The 15,877-nt window shown below is 38.4% G+C and overlaps 1 protein-coding gene across 1 annotated transcript; it reads right to left on the minus strand.

Annotated features, from left to right (window-relative positions):
* Positions 1–517: 517 nt before the first annotated feature.
* Positions 518–15,619, minus strand: LOC121147300 (UDP-glucuronosyltransferase 2B13-like). Its single transcript, XM_040967125.1, has 6 exons — positions 14,893–15,619; positions 14,247–14,395; positions 12,602–12,733; positions 10,528–10,615; positions 6,479–6,698; positions 518–797 (listed from the first exon to the last, which is right to left on the minus strand). Exons 1-6 carry the CDS (start codon positions 15,617–15,619, stop codon positions 518–520), a joined length of 1,596 nt encoding a protein of 531 aa, XP_040823059.1.
* Between the last annotated feature and the right edge of the window lie 258 nt (positions 15,620–15,877).

Here is a 15,877-nt window from a genome sequence, read left to right on the forward strand (position 1 = left end):
CAGTAGCTAAATTTTTTGTCATAGCAGCATCAGCCCATACTCTCATCACTTCCATTAGTTTGAAAAATTTTTATCAAGCCATTTCCCAGAAAGCATGCTAAATGTTTGGGTCAGATTTCAGAGTAATGGGTAGACACACAATAAGGTATCTAGACACGGCATGGGCTTAATTGTACTCCTGTGTGCAGTTAAAGGCCCACTCACCAAGACATTATCAATAACATTAACTCTTAAGCTCATGTTGGTTTAAAAAGCCATCTCACAGGGGCAAACAATGCCTCAATAGATTATAAAATTCTTAGTGGGGTAGTTGAGTGTCCATGCGAAATGGGGTGAAACTGCGTCAAGATGGTCAGAGAGAAATCCGCCGGGCCCTGCCAAGCAGGGGAGCTGTTCTCTTCACACCTTTGTGCCATCCACACTTACTGCACGGACCCCAGCACAATGATCCACAGTGGTTGATATAAAAGGAATGATCTTTCCTGTCATGATTATCAGACTTAGATGTTACTGAGCTCTAATACCTCTTTCTCTTCTCTCCTTTTGCAACAATACTATGATAAATAAGAAGGCAGCATTTTATGATGATGAGTACAGCAGTAACCACACAGGCCAGCAGGAATCCAATCACATCCAGAGAGTGGTACTGGTACCAGGTGAGGTCATAGGCTGCAACCCGAAGGTGTTTGGCTCCTTTGTGACGCATGACATGCTCGATCCAGAAGGCTGCTCGATCCAGGGGCTTCATGGGTTGATCATGATGAATTCTGGATAATGTCATAGCATTCTCTTTGTATCTAAAGGAAAATCAATAGATATCAAATTGTAGTATAAGCTACAATATATAAACCCATGCATTTTTCATGTAGATTTGAAAGAGGAATGCAACCAATAGCTAGAAGAAAAATAAATTATTTTCTGCAGTATGAAATTGTAGAGGTCTTTATAGGCTTGAATTATTGTGCTTAAAATTTCAAATGTAGAGTAGGCAAAAGTGCTGAACATGGGGAGAACAGATTTTAACACGTGGAGGAGCATTATCTCAGCTAAAGCAGATAGCATAGAATCCAGGAATTAGGAGGGTCAGGTTGATGGCAGGACACCTGGAGACCTATCAATGTGGGAAGGCAGCAGAGACAGCAGAGCAATGCTTCAGTCAACAAGTACTCCAGTGTTGATCAGCAATTAGTTGGCAGCAGTTGGAGCTCTGCCAGGGATCCCAGCTCCTCCTTGGCCAGGTGGGGTAGGAAGTTCATTGAGAACTCAGGTGGTGAAACCAAACCACCCATAGATCTTGGGGTCATGCTGGCATATTTATTCTGACTTCATACAGAAGCAGAGTGACAGAGATCCAGCAGTCGGGCGTGGGAAAAGGGTAGATTTCATGGCCCAGACTCCCAACACTGCCACACCATGTGCCATTTTGTGAACTGAGGCAAAGTTGCTGGAGGAGGGACAACAGTGGGCTGCACATGTGCTAAGCCAGGAGAAAACTCACTTCTGGCTCAGCACATTGCACTGATCTCACCAGGAAAACAGGTTCCATCCAAATTGGTTCAGGAATGCAGACCAAGCTTCTAGTAGATACTGGCAGGAAGAGCTCTACCAGTGGGGAAATGGAAAGGGGCATTTACCAACAACACAGAAAGTGAAGCCAGCCACAGAACTGCAGGTCCTGCTCATTTGTTTGATATTACTAAGGGGAGAAGTAGCAGAGTGGCAGAGCGCAGGAAGTCAGGTGAGATGAATTTCAGCAGCATGGATTTCATGGCCTACATCCTATTTTTACTAAATTGGGCACCGTTTTGTGAACTGGGCCAAAGGTACTGGACGAAGGACAACAGTGAAGCTGTTTTTGTGCTAAGCTAGGGGAGAACTCATTCCTAACTTAACACGTTCCATTGGTCCTATCAGGAAAACAGTAACAACTTGCAGCCAATAGGCTCCATCCATATTATGTCTGATATCGTGGATAACCCTGTAACCTAGGACAGCTAGTGTTTCCTAATCATGAGTATTGCTGGAACTGGGAGCAGGAAAAAGTCTAGCAGGTAATGCTGTGTTCATAGCATGGGATTATAGGGGGTAGACAGTGATGAGCCAGGAGTGTGACATGGGATCCCAGGACTGAATCTTGCCACAGGAGTGGCACAAACAACAGCAAGTTAACAGGAATTGAATATGATCAGTAAATTGACTGGTAGACCTGCAGACAGCACAGCTTAAAAACCAGCCAAAAGAAAAGAACTTGCTAATCAAAGTTGCAATGACCAGTTCCTGACACTCAAGATGAATGAATAGAAATGAAGCACACAATGCAGTAAATTAAAAACTCAGTGGAAAGCCTCAATAATAGAAAACAAGAAGCAGAAGAAAGAATCTCAGAATTGGAAGATTCCTTCTCCAGTCACTCTGAAAAAGTCAAAAAGCTGGAAGGTGAATTGAGTCAAGGTAAGAAGCATCCAGGAGTTAAAGGACACCATAAAATTCTGACTATAAGAGTAATGGAAGTGCCTTTAGGTGGTGAAAAAGAAACTGAGTTCAAAAAATATATATCTGGTGAAATAATAAATGAGAACTTACCCAATATGGAGAAAGAATTTAGAAATAAAATACAGGAGAGCCACAGAATTCCCAGTACCATGATATCATAATCAAGCTCTCAGTGGTCAAATTTAAGGAGAAGATACTGAAATGTGCACATGAAAAGAAAATTTATTGAGAAGCCTCAGTCACAGTCACAGCTGACCTGTGAGAGGAATCTCCACAAGCCAAAAGAGAAAGAAAAGACATTCCAAATCCTAAAAAGGAAAAAAAAAACCCTACCTCCCCATAATATTTTACCCAGCAAAACTTTCTTTTGTCTTTGAAAATCAAAGAGAAGTCTCCCACAGCAAAGAGCAGCTCAAAGATTTCACCTCTACTAAGACCTCCCCACAAATGTTAAAGATGTTCTACTGGCAGAGAAAGAGAATAGCACCTACCCAAACCAATGGCAAATGTGGACAATGTTCCACCTCCCCAAAAATAAACAAGAGAATACTGGATCAAGAAATGAACAACTTATTGTTAAAAAGACAGTACCAAATCACTTCCTATTGATATTAACCCTAAAATAAATGGTTTAAGCTCATCAATCAAACATCATAGATTAGTAGACTGAATCAAAAAGCAAAGCCCAGGTATTCGTTGCTTACAGAAGACACATTTGACCAATATAGATATGTGGAAACTGAAAGTGAAAGGATGGAAGAAGATATTGCAGGTGAAAAGGAATGCAAAAATGAGTTGGCATAGTCATTCTTGTATCAGATATCAGAGATTTGGATGTGAAAAACCATTAAAAGAGATGGAGCATAACACTACACGATGATCAAAGTATCCATTCAGTAAGAGGAAATTACTATAATAAATATATATGCACCAAGTTCTAGGGCACAGAGCTATATGAAAAAATGTTGATGCTTTTAAAGGGAGAAATAGACTCCAATGCAGCAACAGCTGGGGATTTTAACACCCCATTAACATCATTGGACAGATTGAGGAGACAAAAACTCAGCAAGGAAACAAGAGAGCTCACCCAGACACTAGACCAGGTAGGCTGTAATGATAGGATTGACATAAAAATGTTCATATTTCCAAAAGTAGTATACAGATTCAACAAAATCCCAATAAAAATCCCATCAACATTCTTCTCAGAAATAGAAAAGATAATACAAACATTCATTTGGAAACACAAGAGAACGTGAATACTCAAAGCTATACTGAAAAACAATAATTAAGCAGGAGAAATTACAATTCCAGACCTCAAGATATACTAAATAGCAGTGGTCATCAAAATAGCCTGGTATTGGTACAGAAACAGAGAAGAAAATTGATGCAACAGAATCGAAACCCCAAGGCAGAAGTCCACACATATACAGCCAAACAATCATCAACAAGAGAACTGAAAATAACTCGGGGAAAAGTCTTCGTGTTTTCGTGTTTTCAATACTGTTGGGACAATTGGTTAGGATAGCAGCATGCAAAAGTAAGAAGCAAGACCCCCCCCCCACTTGCCACATTATAAGAAAATTAACTCTAAATGCATCAAAGGTTGAAATATGCACCCAGAAACCATCAAATTATTAGAGCAAAACATATGAAGCACTCTCCAAGATATAGGCATTGGTGAATACTTTTTAGAAAAGTCACTGAAAAGAGGTAGTCAAAGTCGGAATAGAAAAAAAAATGGAAGTATATCAAACTAAGAAGATTCTGTGTAGCAAATGAAATGATCAACAAAGGGAGAAAGCAATCAACAGAATGGGAGAAAATCTTTGCATACTACACAACAGAGAGGGGCCTATTACTCAAGATTTACAAAGAGCTTCAGAATCTCAATGACAGCAAAACTAACAATCCTGTGACAAAACAAAGGAAAAGAGCACACATTTTTCAAAAGAACAAATTCAAACGTCTAATTGACATATGAGAAAATGCTCATATTCCCCTGTTATCAGGGAAATAACAAACAAAAACCACACTGAGATTTCCCCTAACTCCTGTGGCTTTGGTTTATACTCAATACTGTACTAACAGCATTTGCTGGCATGGATGTGTGGGAAAAGATATTCTCCTTCACTGCTGGTGGGAGTGTAGGCTAGTACAATCACCATGAAAGTCAGTATGAAGAGTGCTAAGACAACTGAAAATTGATCTATTGTATAACACAGCTGTCCTGCTTTTGGGAATATAGCCAAAGGAAATGAAATCTGCTTATGAGAAAGAAAGGCTATAATGAAAATGTAAACACAATATGTGCAAAATGAAGAAGTAACATAATATATGCAAAAAATGAATTCGTGGTGTATTGTGTAACACACATTCAATTAATCATTCTAGAAAATCATTTCACATTGATCTGTGTTATATTTGTTTTATTATTTGTCATATTGTGCCATTCATTATATTTACTCTTATATTTATTGAATTCATTATATTTCTTTAAAATTTAATAATACAGAATGACATCTATGCTAGAGAGTGATGTTTTTAAACTGAATTGGCAACTGAAAAATATAGTCTAATTTGAAAAAGGAAAAAATGTCTGCTTTTTCTGGTGCTCATTAGGCAAAACAATTGCTGTAGCCAAATTAAGGTCACATTACTTTAAAAACCTGTGTCCATTTTACTATTGCTGTCAATATATACTTAAATGTGTTAACTTCATTTTAAGACAGTGCACAAATCCAAAAATATGTGTCATACATCAAAGTTAACCCAAGGTAATTCCTATAAAAACTTATTTAAGAAATACATATTTATTCCAGAATTGTTACTAAACAGGGATATTTCAGCTTATCAATTTTTAGTCAACTACTCATTCGTATTACAATCTAAAAAGTATGAAAACCACACACAGAAGTAATTTAATTTGCTTACATTTAAAAGAAGTACTTTTAAAAATAAATGTGAAATCAGCAAATTAAAACATTCTACTTCTTACCATTGATCAATGAAAATGTAATAATATAATAGAAATTGAGGCATCTTCAAAGAGGAATAAGATATGTTACGAATTAGAGAAACTAGAGATTGATTTCAAGTGGGTTCAATGAAAATAAACATACATAGCAGTTTTTAAAAACAGAGCCATTTAGGGCCCGGCGCGGTGGCGCAAGTGGTTAAGTCCTCGCCTTGCACGCCCGGGATCCCATATGGGCGCCGGTTCTAATCCCGGCAGCCCGGCTTCCCTTCCAGCTCCCTGCCTGTGGCCCGGGAAAGCAGTCGAGGACAGCCCAAAGCTTTGGGACCCTGCACCCGCGTGAGAGACCCAGAAGAGGCTCCTGGCTTCGGATCGGCATAGTATCGACCCGTTGCGGCTCACTTGGGGAGTGAATCATCGGATGGAAGATCTTCCTCTCTGTATCTCCTCTCTGTATATCCGCCTTTCCAATAAAAAATAATAAAAATAAATCTTTAAAAAAAAAAAGAGCCATTTAAATATATATGTCAGATAATGGGCATGTTTATTGGCTTAACACAATAGCTTTTTACTATGTGTATGCATTCCACACATCAGGCTTTATATCTGACATATACACAATATATTTAAAAAGAGCATTTATGAGTTATTTTTTAATCAAAGATGTAACAATGCTGGCTACCAGTAAGAGCAAATCTAGCAGTCATGGATCACAGCTACAGCACTCTTCCCAATCATTTATTTTAAACTTCTGCAAAATCTTAATTTATGTCTCCAATTTCAGTTACTGAGCAATGGAACTTCTGTACAGGATTTTTAAAAAATGAAAATTATTTTACAAACCCACCAGAAATATTGTGATACTCCCAGTGAATTATTGATGACTATCTTATATAATTAGGCAAACCTGTACTCAAAGTTCATGTTCTATGTTAGTTTTGACCCTGGTGGTCCATCCACTATAAACTTATTTCAAGACACCATATGATTTAAGGAAACGGTAATACTCACGAAGGGTCATTAATGACTGTCTTCAATGCACTGAGCAAATCTGCACTTGACATGGTTTTGTAGTCCAACATAACAGCTGCTCCTTTGGCCTTCATGTATATGATGTTATCAAGTTGATCCGCAAACAAAGGAATGCCCACCATCGGGATGCCATGGTAGATTGCTTCATAGATGCCATTGGCTCCACCATGAGTTATAAAAGCCTTGGTTTTTGGATGACCTAAGATTGAGTGAATTTTTATTCAAATAGTAATTGCAAATTAAAAAATAACATGAGAAACATATAGCATGAGAATCTGAAAAGAGCAGTGTCCTCTAAAGACATTGACATACATGAACCATGATTTACATTGTTTTCAAATCAAGAGGAAGAGGTGGCTAGGCCTACTGGGGAAGTCAGTGAGGTCCCCTGAAAGATGGTATGTGATTTGAGGTTTGGAGTATATGCAATAGTGACAAATGCTATTGGCAAGAAAAGTTGCTGGGCAAAAGAGCTTCATGTGCCAAATTAAAATGTGAAGCAACTGTTGGAATATTTTCTCTTAAAGAAATAGTGTGTTCACCTAATGTGATTCAGAAGATGTACAAGGTTGTAGATCATGGCATGCTTCCAGTGCTGGAATCACAAGAAAGAAATCCTACACTCATTCTTAACATCCCATACCATCTCATCATAATACTGAGCAATTCCCAATAACACAAACATATTATAATTGGTGGTATTTGGGAACCCCTTTTAGTAGAGAGGCAGATGAAAGATATAATTACTGAAATAACACCTAATAATACAACCCAGGAAATTATTACTTTGGTATAATTAATATACTCGAAAGAAACATAGTAAGAACTAGAGAGAAACACATGCACAAACAAAAGGCACCAGAAAACTGAAACATAGAACAAGATCTTCTGATTCCCTCATGAAAAGCATTCCTACCAGCTGGGAAGTGCAGGACAAGGCAAAACCATGAGCAAGGAACTTAATCTGGACTCTACCTTATGGCTATCAATGACCCAAAGCCTTTAGTCATCAGTTTGGTCCCTACATTGCTTTTTTATTTTATTTTATTATTTTACTTTATTTTATTTTAATGTTGTTTAAGTGGTTGACAAGAATGCAGGCCCTTGAGAACCTCTGACTTGGGAGGGGAGTGTCAAGTTACAGGGAAGATGGGTGGAACAAATGTTTCCTATTTGCCTTTTCTTCCCTTTTCACCTGCATGGTAGTGAAGCTGGGGGCTTGAGAAAATGGGTGGAAACATGTCCCATCTGCCAAACTATATCATTATCGGGGATAAAGGATGCCTACCTGACATCATCTTAAAAATCCCAATGTGAAGAATAATGATTTGAGGTTATTGCTTGAGTCATCTTGATAGATCTGATGCTCTTAATCTCACTGCTACAAGGTTAATAAAATCTTTTCAGTGTCTATTGGTTGAAAGAGTCCACCCTAGTGCATCCCTGCACCAGATACTTGCTGCCAAATTTGAGAGTTGTTCTGCACTTCACCATCTAAAAGAGCATTCAATGCCCTCTCTAGGCTGAAATGAGCTGGCCATTTTGTCCCCCTTATGAGCTTTGGAATGCTGCCCACTGCACAGGCATCAGCAATTGAGGAGGCCCAGTTCAGTGAATGTATTGCAAGATTCAACTCTGTATCTTATGATTCTCTCTGCGGGGAATTTTGAGTCTAGTGCTACAACTGAGGAGTACCCCTCAAGAAATCTCACTTAAGTTATGCCATACAGGGTTTTTGAGTGTGTTAGCCAGTGTAGGGTCTAGTCAATCTGTCACCCACTTCAGCTTATGTATACATTGGTGATTGTGATTGACTGGTCAGTTCTGTTCCTAGCCCCACATCCACAAAATTGTGGGTTGCTATGGCCCAACCCAGAGTAGAGTGCCACAGATCCAGCCCTTGCACCCAGCAGCAGGAACTTCCACACAGTAGTTCCCCTAAGCCATCACCAGACCCTCCTCTGCACTGGTTTCTATGCACACCAATATGTGCTACAGAGTAGCTTGGCCCATGCTGCAACCCAACTGAGCGATTGTATATACCTATGGATGTTGCACCATAACTCAGCCTGTCATATCACATGAACCAGTCCACACATATGTCAATTAGTGTGTCCACATTGTCCAGCTTGACCTGCTGCCAACCCTGGCTTTCATGTACACCTACAGGAGAGGAATGCCCACTGTTTCCATGCTAGGCTCACTCTCATTCCTGGATCTTGCACTTTCCAAGGAGTACTGTGGTCCAGTCTGACACAACATGTACCCTGACCTGGAACTTCTAGCAGGTATTGTGACAAATCCTGCCAGTTGACATCTAGCCCGTATGCATTCTAGCAGATGCATTGGCCTGGCCTAATCTGGCCCTCTCCCAGATCTAGCTCACCTCAAAGTTGATAATTGTTGCACCCCTGCCCATTCTGGTATGCCTTCTCTTACGCATACCAGTGGGAGTAGTGGGCCAGCAAAATATTTTCTGTAGCCATCCCCATCAGGCTCGCTCCCAACCTTAGATATTGCATATGCAGCTGTGCCTGTCTGGTCTGACCTACATTAGAATCAAAATAGCACATTTAAATGGATGGAGAAACATTTAGTCAGGATGAAGTAGAGAGGATGCATTCCAGGAAATAGGAGAGGACAGAACAACAGCTTGGTCTTGCCTGGTTCACCACCTGCCAACAAGGGGAGCATCCTGGCTGGGCTGATCAACATCAGCCCTGACTGTCACACTCAACAGCAGGAGCTGGGGAGGAGAACCCAGACAAAAAAACTCTCCATTCTGTTGGTCCGTTTGGTTTGACCAGGAGCAAAGACAGAGCAGCAGATCACAGATGGGCAATGTGAGAACAGGGTGAATTTCACAGCCCAATCAGCGCCCTAGAGCTGAATTGGGTGCCATTTTGAGTAAGGAGGCAAAGGCAAGGGAAAGGACTGAGCATACACTGAGCTGGGAGTGAGCTCATTTCTGACTCAGTAAACTGCATCAACGTGGCATTCTACAGGTTCCACACAAGACAGGTGTGGGTAGCCCCTTAAATGAAGAGCCACAAAACAAAATCAACATCTAATTCCTTGTTCTAACACCCATGTCTGGTACTGTGGCCTATCCTTCCAGGAAGACCCTCAATTCTAGCTTTTGTGTGCACTGGTGGGCAGTGGGTGATGCTGACTATCCCAGCTTAGGTTTTCCACAGGACTAATGCATTGCTCTGACCTATAAAGTTTCTGCAGTTTCATTCATCAAAACCACTCAGCCTCAGCACCTTCATTTGCTTGCAAGTAGTCTTGTTTGGTGGTATTCCCCCAGAAGTCATTCCTCACCTGTAACATTCTCCCTCAGCATTGCTCCCTCCCACACATTCCCACAGCCCCTTCCCAGAACAATATACTACCTACCATGCCTGTGAACATGCAGGTCCACAGAATTGGTCTTCCAGTGGTATGGTGTGCCACTCTGTAGCCCTGCCTACTTACCCAAATGCCATGCACACTCACATGCCATTTCCCAGACCACATCTGCTATCATGCTAGCATCTGCCCCCCACATAACTTAAAAAGTAGAAGAGACAACTATGCTGGCACACTGATGTAGTTAACACAAATTTAGATTTAACCAGGCCCAGAATGCCCACCAGCTATTAGCTACTTTTCTCCCAGCAGTGGGACACTTGCCTAGGTTCAAGGCAACCTAGTTAGTTGCCTACAGCTGGGGTGCTGCCTACTTTTTGTAGTGTGAGTTATCAGGAAACAGGACACAGAGGTGGAGCTGGAACTTGAGTTCAGGAGCTCTAGTAGAGGATGCATGTGTCCAAGCAGCAACTTCTCCTACATGTCATTCCCATAGGCAGAAATATTCTCTGAGAAGTAAAAACATGTAATCAAAGGATACTATGATTTTTAGCCTAAAACAGTGTATAAGGATCAAATGGCAAATGCTAGAAGATTTTCAGTACTAATTGGTCATGGAACTCTGATCCTGATTGGCTGTCACTTATGGTTTGAGTATTTGCTCTCCAGCTTCTTACCAAGGAGGTCATTCTGCGGCATCCATTTATAGAGGCGAGTGTTGGGTCCTAAAGTGTGTGGTTTCATGCCATCAAATTTCCAAAGAACCTGTCGGGAAAAGAAATGATTACATGTATGAATTTAAATTTTAGCATGTTAAAATTCTACAGAGACAGAGATCACTATTGAATAGCAACAATACAGAGGATAATAGAAATTCTGTTCGAGTATAATCATATCACAGAGAATTTCAATCAAAAGGGGTGATTATTGATAACTTGAAGTATTACATATATTACTAAACATTATTAGGTGGCTTTAAAATGAATATAAGAACTAATTATGGGTGCTCAAGATTGTGTCTGTGTTCACAATATAATTAATCTTTTTATTTCTTTTTAAAAATTATTTTTATTATCCTCCATGATAAATTTTTGTATGTATAGGGGTTCCCATCTTCCCTCCTTTTATTCTGTCCTGATTCTCACCTCCCATTATATCCCCCATATTATTACAATAGAATAGTTTTTAGCAACAGTTACAAAGCTTAACAATCTGCTATTTAAGTGCACTGTGGAATTATATCGATAGACAAGTGTAGAAAATCTAGCACAATATAATTAATCCTGAGAATTTAACGTTTATATTTACTCTTTTTAAATCAAGGGTTAGTTACATTCAGTGTTACATAAATTGTTTTTTCAGAGTGTGACATCTTTTGCATTGCAAAGAATAAGTGTTTCCAATCTGCTATTTGTGGAAAGTAAAAAAGTTTGGTTTAAGAGCTGTATTTAACTTAAGATGTAATTTTGAAATTAAATCATATTAGTATCAATATTGCTAGAGCTGGAAATTATTTTAATGTTTGAAAAATAAACAGTTGTTAAGTAGTTCTCTGGCTGAAGAGAATTCATAATTGTGATAGTGTGACTGTGATAACGCTGATGTTATTCAACTATTAACTTTTCTTTAATGCATGCAAGTATTGACAGTCAATAATGATAGCCATAATATTTCCATGTCCACAACCAAAATAAGTCAGATTTTTTAGATTTCCTGCACTGTCCTTATAAATTAGCATATAATCCACAAGTGTTTAATAGCTATTTGGTAAGAGACATGTAAAAGTAATCTCTAATTATTTTGCAAAATAGTTAATGTAGGTTACTTCTAGAAGGTTGTATCAGGTGGCAAGCTAATAAGTAGTTCATATATACCAAGAGATCAAAGCTGTCATATTTACATTACAAAGTTAGATAATTCTATTTTTTTTTTTATAAAAGGGGACATTTGAACTGCTCTGTATGCCAGGTTGGCTTTTATCTCACCCCTTATATGGCCATTCCTTATTCAATTCAGAGATGGTGCCATTCTCATCATTTAGGACCACAGTCCTGTAAAACCATGTTTCTATAAAGTTCAGCAAGGACATCAGCAGAGGATCCAAATGAAATCTTTCCCTGTCTGTCTCTAGCATTACCAAGGCCCTGTCTTAAAGGGCATGTTGGAATCTGCTCACATGAGTGCATACCTGCACTCAGGTTTGGTAAGCACTGGCCTTCTGTTCTCTGAGTAGGCTCCTGAATTGTAAATAACTGTATCTACAGATTAGGGGAAATAAGAAAGATGGGACTTCATGAGAAACCTGAACCATGTGATGTACTGAAGACATTTTTCAATGCTCTGTTAATGTTATCATGCTAGTATTTTCACTAATGTAGATTGAACTCCAGTATAAAGCAGCTGTAGTACACACAGCATCCTCTATAATCTCACAGAGAAAGAAGCATCTGTCACTGCAGAATTTTCTGATTTTGGTTCACCTACCTGCAATACTGCAATGATTTCAAAGTTTTAACAGGCACTTGTAGGACACATTTCTGGTAATAATATTAATATCAAAGTTATTCACAATGAAGTATCCTCTTTGCTATTTTTGTCCCTGAAATGTAAGGTTTAATTGGTATCTTAGGTATATTGATACTGTCATAAGTATCTACCATTCATGACAGGAAGGTTTTCTAATTTTTTATTGACTCATTTTGCAGTTAAATAATCTCATTCAGCAGTCCCCTTTAGACTGCACTTTCTGACCTTTTGTGGAAGTTGAGCAAGGGCTGATGCGATCACATTGGCCCTCTCTTCTGTCATGTTACTGATCATTGAACCCAGAGAAAACACCACAACTCCCTCTTCTCCAGAGCTCTGCACAAAGTCTTCCATGTCCTGTGAAGAAAGAAATGTGTCTGTGAAAAAAGATTAACACCTTTGCATTACAAAGTCTCCAGGTACTTAAACTTTATGGTAAAAGAATGTTATGTGATTAATATTTGTTAATCTTTGTTACAGAAAAAAACACAATTTTTGTTTATCTCCTTTTTCCTGTGTCTTCAGCTAAAACTCCTAACTTAGTGTTATTAAATTTCTTTCACAGAATGATAATAATAGTATGATATATATTTATATATGTGTGTGCTTGTGTATTAATATCTAAATATATACTTTAATCATTCCTTAATGTTCATTTTTGTTTGCTTGCAATGTATTTTTTACATATAAGTACTACAAAGACATTGATTTTGGACTCATTATATAATTTTCTTTGCACAATGCTGCATATTTTATAAGACCAAATGGTAGCAATATTTTTAATTCATTTAGTGTAATCTGACAGATTTTTGTTTTATAAAATTAAAGATTATTTGAGTGTTTGATAATTAATGAAAATGCAAGTTTCCATGGTAAATTGATATCTTTATCTTTTTGTGTCTCGGCAATATACTCATAAAATATTAAAAAGATATTTAAATTTATTTATATTTATTTTGAATTCAGAATTACAGAGAAAATGACAGAGAGCTCTTTCATCTACTGGTTTACACTCCAAATGGCCATATGTTCCATTCCTGAGGCGATCTGAAGCTGGCAGCTAGGAGCTTCCTCCAGATCTCCTACATTGGTTGTAGGAATCCAAGCACTTAAACCATCCTTCACTATTTCCCAAGCCAGAAATAGGGAAGTGGATAGGAACTGGAGCAGTCAGATCATAAACTGGTACACAAATGAGATAGATGCTGATGCAATAGGCAGAGGAAAAATTGCAATTCCATCATGCTGGTCACCACCGTAATGCTTTTTTAAAATTAAGAATGACTCTTGTTATTAACTTTGTAACAAATTTCACTTCTTATTTTCCTTTCAAATGTTGCATCTTGTACATTAGCTTTTAATCCATGGTTTGATGAAGTTTTAAAAAGTCACTAATATGGGTCTGGAAAGATGGCCTAGTAGCTGAGTCCTTGCCTTGTACGCTCCTGGGTCCTCTATGGGTGCCAGTTTGTGTCCCGGCTGCTCTGTTTCTCATCCTGCTCTATGCTGTGGGTTGGGAAAGCAGTAGAAGATAGCCCAAAGCCTGGGAACCTTGAGCCCATATGGGAGCCCCGGAAGAAGCTCCTGGCTAGTGGCTACCGATTGGCTCAGCTCTGGCTTTTTGTGGCCACTTGGACAGTGAACCAGGAAATGAAAGAACCTTTTGTGTCTCCTTCTCTCTGTAAATTTGCCTTTCAAAACAAATCAACCAATCTTTTTTTTTTTAAAAAAGGCTCATTAATATAATTTTCTGATCTCTTCCACACTAGAATAATTATCTCTTTAAGTGAAATGCTCTAATTGAAGAATGCAAAGTCATTTCCATAGAAACTACAGAGGAAACCAAATATAGTGCACAGAAGTATATAACCTTGGGCAGAGGTTTGGCAGGTTTGCAATGGAGCCCTCCAACAAACTGGAAGTTTGGTAATAGTGGGCGAGGAAACTCCAAATCCCAATAGCTTCGAATGAGCCACATGTCAGCTTTCCCCATTATCTCCAAGAATGTAGCAGGTCTTCCTGGATGGAGAGAAAAGAAAGAGAAAGTAGTAGGAGGGATGCAATATGAAATATTCATATAATATCTGAAAATTATGGAATGATGCAATTATGAAGCATGAAGTGTCTGCACTGCTCTCAATAAAAATATTTTATATAGATTTACTGTAATTTACATAAATGTATTTAATGCTCATGTTATGTATGCCAGAGGAAATCATATGTCAAAATTCAACTCAATGCTCATAATCATAATTCATCATTAAATCAGACAGTTATAAAATGAAAAATGAAAAGTGAATGGTAATAGGCCATGGGTTGCTTAGGAAAATCTTCAGCATTTCCATTTGTTTGTGTATGGCTGCCTAAGAACATCCTAGTGTAGTTATGCTCCAATAGCTTGAATTGCATTACATTCTGATAGCGATAGGTCTTCTATATTTTCACTTCATTATTTTCTTCTGATTTTATATTCATACTAGTCCCCAAAACTAGAACTCATTAGAAAAATGACTTACCCAATACTTCACTGTAAAATTGATCCCACCGCTTTTCATTAAACTTTGGAAACCAGAAGTCAAAGTAAAGCACGCATAGCATATTTATTATCCTGTCTGTGAATGTCATTTGGCCACCTAAACCAGAGGACAACAAAGGTACATAGGATGGAGGAAGTGGAAGCCCCCCACCATGCTTTTCCAAAGTATAACCAAAAGAGGCACGGACACTGTACACAAGGGGGATTTTAAGCAGCTCAGCCAGCAGCTCACCACCAGGACTAACAGCATCTGCAATAACAACATCAAACCTTGCTTTCTGCAGCTTCATCATGAGTTTCTTGTTCAAAACTATATCTTTGCAGATATTTTCATAAATATCAGAATATTTTAGAACAAAATTTTTCAGTACTGGAAAGTGTTCCCAATATATATCCATTGATATATTATATATCATCTCATCAAACCATTCCATGAAAAAATTCTCAAATTCGTCTTTAGTGTAAGATGTAGGGAAAGTTTCAAATTTAATTTCGGATTCATTCTTGGCATTGATTACAATAGAAGCTGAAGATCTCAAAACAGTTACTTCATGACCTCTCTGAATAAGTTCTTCAAGAATGTTCTTCAAATTCATCCAATGGCTGAATTCCATTGGCCACACCAGCACCTTTCCACAACTCCCAGAGCTGATGAAACAACTCAGCTGTAGCAGCAGCACCAGAACAGAAATGCGTTTCACAGACATGGTGAAATGCAATGCTTCCTCTCCAACTGCTGCTCTTTATTCTAGCTAATCAGGCTTATATTCATGAGGAAATTTTTCTTGTAGTTAAAATATAACTTGCATTGATCAATGCAAATACATCATATGAATATGAATAATAAGGCCTGTGGATGGCATGGAAATTGTTAAGTTAAATCGTCTCTACCTTTTTTTTTTTTTCAGTGTGCTAAGTATCTCTCTCACCTTTTAAAATATTTCTTTTATTTATTTGAAAGGGAG

Source organism: Ochotona curzoniae, unplaced genomic scaffold (genome assembly GCF_017591425.1).
Source record: "Ochotona curzoniae isolate NIBS_2020 unplaced genomic scaffold, NIBS_Ocur_1.0 scaffold_4506, whole genome shotgun sequence".
Lineage (NCBI taxonomy): Eukaryota > Metazoa > Chordata > Mammalia > Lagomorpha > Ochotonidae > Ochotona > Ochotona curzoniae.